General features: G+C 24.4%; 1 protein-coding gene across 1 annotated transcript; it reads left to right on the top strand.

Annotated features, from left to right (window-relative positions):
• The first annotated feature begins 1,016 nt into the window (after window positions 1-1,016).
• LOC128196490 (zinc finger A20 and AN1 domain-containing stress-associated protein 7-like) lies at window positions 1,017-1,466 on the top strand. The gene has a single exon (XM_052877560.1). It carries the CDS (start codon window positions 1,017-1,019, stop codon window positions 1,464-1,466), a length of 450 nt encoding a protein of 149 aa, XP_052733520.1.
• Window positions 1,467-5,667: the final 4,201 nt, after the last annotated feature.

Below are 5,667 nucleotides of genomic sequence, written 5' to 3'. Positions count from 1 at the left end.
TGATATCACAACAGGATTTAAGAGATAATTGTAAATATAATTTATATTATATTTGAATATATAAATTTAAAACTCGTTTAATGATCTAGGTTAAACCATATTAAAATAATATAAGATAAAAATTAGATAAATATTGAACATAGATACAATTTAGTGTTCATTATAAAATTGAATAACAATATATGCGTGATGCTAATGAGAAGATCTTAGCATTAATAATGATAATAATAATAATAATAATAATAATAATAATAATAATAATAATAATAATAATAATAATAATAATAATAAAAAATTGTAGTAGTTTTAACAGTAACAGTGATAATGATGAAAGCAAAATAATAGTTATAATAGAGATAAGATATAGTATGAAAAAAAGGAGAAAATTGATCTTGCTTACTATATTATTTTTCAAATCTACTCCCTTCTGTATCTGAAATACTCTTCATATACAAGAATAAGATAGATAAAAAAAATCATATTCGACACCAAACAATCAATTATAAAATAATATAATAGTTATCTTATTTTAGCTTAATCACTAGATACATTTCACTTTTATAACATTTTGTTAATAAGTTTCATAACGAAATAAAAATATAAAAATATTTGAAAAATATCCTAAGATAATACTTATAAAAATATCAAATTAAGGAAACAATGATAAAATAATAATTAGATTTTTTTTCAGAATTACGTGTGGGATATATAACTGATTCCCTCCCGAAATGAAATACAACTAAAAGAAATATATTTAAAAGTAGACCTATATCTTTATAATTAAGTTAAATATATGGTATCATAGATTTTTCATATAAATAAATACGAGGTGGTTATTGATTGATTAATCAAAATAAAATATGAGGATATTGACGTGATCTTTTAATAAGATAGCAAATCTTTTCAAACCAACATCATACTCGCGGTCGTTATATATATATGTGTGACCATTCTCCACGTTTTCACAATACATAATCCCCTCAGAGTAAAATCACAGAATTCAGCGATCCAAAAACATGGATTCTCAATCTAACAACGGCATCAGCTACCCCACTTCGGAGCCCAATCTCTGCGCCAACAACTGCGGTTTCTTCGGCACTCCCGACAAAGGAAACTTCTGTTCCAAATGCTACAAGGAACTTTGTCTCCAGGAGTATCCTTCTGCGATAAACTCTCTCTTCTATCCCTCCGCGCCGCCAGCGTTTCTTGACGAGGTAAAGCCATCCTCTTTGGTCGAGCAGTCGCCGCCGTGCGCGGCTGGGCCTTCCAAACCCAAGAATCGGTGCGGGCATTGTAACAGAAAAGTGGGTTTAACCGGGTTCCTGTGCAAGTGTGGGACCATCTTCTGCGGGGTGCACCGTTACCCGGAGAAGCACGAGTGTACCTATGACTTCAAGGCTGCAGGGCGTGAAGCGATTTCTAAGGAAAATCCTACTGTAAAGAGTGACAAGGTGCAAAGGTTTTAGGTTTTTTTTAGGGTTAGTGTTCTATTTTAGGATGTGTCTTTCTACTAGTTCTTGTTAGATATACCATTTTCTTTTCAATGAAAATTGGAAGTTGTCACGTACTGGGTTGAAATGTCGTGCAGTGTAACCATTTTTAAGTAAAAATTTAAAATTAAAAGTTATGCATTATCAATCAGTTTGATTTTAATATTCATAATTTTAATATTGTGCTCTAAAATAACGACCTATTCTATTGATTTTTTAGAAGGGTAATTTACGAATTCATTTTAAAAATTGAAAACGGTAATATATTAATGTTATTCTTAACTTTTCTAACCAAGAAAACAATTTTTTTCTTTAAAGAAAAACGGTATAAAATTATTTAAAAAATATTATTAAAATTTATATATTACAAAAAAATAACTAGTATACTTTCAATATTAAATTTTTATTTTATTTTATTTTGAAAGAGAAAAATATTTTAATCTCTTCTAAATAAATAAATTTAGTTTTTTTTTCTCTTTTAGAAATAAAAAAAATTCAAAAATATTATATCCAATTTTAAAGTATTTAGAGTATTAAAAATGTTTTGCAGTATAATTATGTTTTTCATCTTAATTTTGTACTTTTTTATATTTATCCAGAGTTTTTATTTTTCAGCAATTAAATTTTATATTTAAAAGTAGCTAAATTTATTTCCGATTTCACCATTTTTAAGAGCAATTAAAATTCATATATTCCGATTAAAAGTTGTGATTCGTATGATTTTTAATTCCAATGAGAACTCTATTTCTAATTTTCATATTAAAATCAGTACTTTAGCATATATTAACACGATTTCAACCATATTTCAAGCGTATCTGAAAATTAGACGTAATTTGTCTCTTTTTTTTAAAGTAAAAAATGTATTAAGTGTCGTTAAATATTGTTTTAGACTTCTTCTTTTCCATTTATTTTCTTTGGCATTTTTCTATGTAATTAAAAAAAATCTCTTAAAACATAAATACAGAAATTTAAATAAAAGTACATCACAAACATAATTTTCTAGCAATGGTAAACTTTTTTGTGACAAAATTACAAACTCTTTTGTCATAGACCATATACAAGTCCTTTATACCAGATGAATTATGGTTACAACTTTCTAGCAATGGTTGCTTTTTTTTCTTCTTCATATTACTATATGTGAAACTTTGCTGAATATTCACTTGCAAACCGATTTTAAAGTTCTTTTAAATATCAAATTATATAAAATGTTTATAATATCAATAATTTTATATAGTTAAATAAAATTTAACTTATATTTATATTTTAATATAATTTGGGTCCTTCAAAATATTATCAATTATAGTATTTTTTTTTCACAAACTTAATGTCTTTGGTATGTTTATTTAAAATTAACTATTATTCTAAGATTTTTTTATTATGTTACCTTCATATACTACCTAAAAAATGATGAAAGTGAAGGATTAATCCTAAAGTCACTCAACCCTTAAATAAAAGGTTTCCATCACAATTTAAGTTAAATAACGGCCTTCTTAGACTTGATATCTACTGATGTTTTTGTTAAGTTGCAAAGTGTAGTAGATATAGCCATCGCGATTCTCAAATTTCTTTTCTATTTTCTATTCACATATATATATATATATATATATATATATATATACATTATTCAATTTTAATATTTTTCCTGCATTGTCAATTAATTATTTTTGTAATTTCAAAAATATTTTTGATAACATTTACTCTATGATTATGAAGACCAGACCAAGAAAATGTGTTGAAAACATAAAATTGTAGGAATAAATTTTGTACAATCAAAATTTGTATGATTAAAATATGTACAATTTTATTTTGTACCATTATATGTAAAATATGTAAAAATTTAGAAAATGAGTAATTATAAAATTGTAGAAGGTTTAATAAAATGATATAGGTATAATGTATACATAGATTTTAATCATAAGAGTTCATTTAAAAAAAAAATTATTCATTTTCTATAATTTTTTTTAAGTCTATTTACTTCCTTTTTATTTGTTTTTCAATAAGACATTACCTCTTAGCCCATGTAGAGAATCCTGTTAATCTAACCGAGAATTAGCATTTGAGTAAGTTCATTCTCTATCTTTTTAGAGTACAAATTGTTTTATTTATGGTTTTTACGAGTTGTATTTTATTTAATTCTCTTCAATCTGAATTCTCTGCATCTGTTTGAGTATGGTGTAGTTCAGATCATTGATATGAAATTTTTTCATATAGTTTGAGTCACCTATACGAATGAATTGTGGAGGGTATAATCTCTTCAATCTACATAATTTTTTTTTTGTGCTCTAAAGTTTGTAAATTCTATAAATATTGTTATTAGCTTTTAAGGTCTATAAATTGTTGAAATTGGGGACTGATGAATATATTTACATAATTGGGACTATGAATTTTGTGAATTGATTATGTAAATTATAAATTATGTGCGTTGTGATTTTCCTATGTTGAAAAATCCAAAGGGTTTGTTTAAATGGTAAAAATGAGTTAGAAACGAAGTATTTTTGGTATAAAAGTGGAGAAATAATATAGATGGGAATAAATTATTCTCACTCGATTAAGTACTTGACTCATATAGAGAAGACTACTTGAAGTGTAAGAGTTGAAATGTTGAAATCCACATATGAATGATTCACCTGTTGTACAATTTGGTTCAAAATATGATCATGAGACGACGAGGTAAGATAAGAGAAGGCAAGTATAACAAATCATTGGTTTTATCCTAATCAATACATTAAATCCTTCCGAGGTTTTGGACGATTTATAATTTTTTTGAAAAAGTAATAATATGATATCAACTATTTTGTAATGTTTGAATTATTGTTTGCTAAGTTAAATAGAGTTGACAGAAATGTATGATAGATCTTTTATTAGGGCCATATTGCAAGTTAGTTTTATATGAAATCATTTATTATGGTCATAATAGTTAAATTGTTAGTTTGATTTTAAATCAATCTATAGCTTATCTTGTTTTGTTTTGGTTTGTGTTCTTACCTTTTGTGCTATAATAGTTTACTCACATAATACAAGTGAGCATAGTGACAGCAGGCTGCCTAAAGATTTAAGAGATCAAGTTTGAAATGTTTCAAAATATTATAATTATATTTTGTATTAACATTGAGTTTCATATATCTTAAAAAAATTGTTTGTGATATTGGAAGATAATAGTAAATACATATTTGTGTTTAGAGATGTCAACTTGACACATGATACATGAGTCAGTCCTAACCCATTTTAGGAAGTCTCCTCTCAAATGCATTAGGTCAGGATTAAGGTGAGTTTAATTTTTAAATTTCTCTACTTTTCACAAATTCATAATTTAGTCATTCAAGACTCATTCTTTATATCATTAAATTTTATATATTTTTTAATTTAAAAAAAAAATATGAGATTATTTTTTTCATGTTAAAAATTCAATTTCAGGAAATTAAATTCTCAATTAATATGAACTGATCTAATTTAATAATTAAAGTAAAAATGAGTTTGTTCATATAATTTTTTAATATACTTAATTTTAAAAAAAGAGTCAAATTTAAAGCTTATATTTTTTTAAATGTTTAATTTAATATTAATCATCAACTTTTAACTTATTAAAAATAAATCATAATTCAATTTTGATGTGAAAATTATCTACAACTTGATATACCTAATATAAATAATCTAATCATAATTTTTTTGAATAAATTCAAACTCGAAAACTTTAAAAAAAATCTATTTTGATCAACGTCATCCTAGAGTAATAAATTTAAACAACGTTATTGTTATTTATTATTATTATTATAAAATAATAATAATTTTTTGAATTATAAATAACTTGCAACACGTATTATTAATCCTATAATTGAAAATATATGAAACATAATAAATTTTTGGCCGAATTTTAAGGTCTCGTTTTCTTTTTAAAAAATTTCTCAATATTTATAACCATAATTTGATTATTTTCTTAATTATTTATTGATCACTGTTATTAATTTTTTTAAAGAGGGTCTAAGTTATTGTTACTTTTTCTAATATGTATTTAATAAATAAATAACATTTTCGGTAAACAATATTTTTCAAAAATGGTTTTTGAACATTTTTATAAGAAATATTTTTTGAAGAAGGTAGGATCCAACTTTCTTAAATTGAAATATAGTTTCAGAAAGTTAATTGTTAAACTATTTTATGTGACAATTAATTAAGTAAT

The sequence above is a fragment of the Vigna angularis genome, chromosome 1 (genome assembly GCF_016808095.1).
Source record: "Vigna angularis cultivar LongXiaoDou No.4 chromosome 1, ASM1680809v1, whole genome shotgun sequence".
NCBI lineage: Eukaryota > Viridiplantae > Streptophyta > Magnoliopsida > Fabales > Fabaceae > Vigna > Vigna angularis.
Note: the sequence above shows the minus strand (reverse complement) of the source record. Positions and strands in the feature narration are given on the sequence as shown.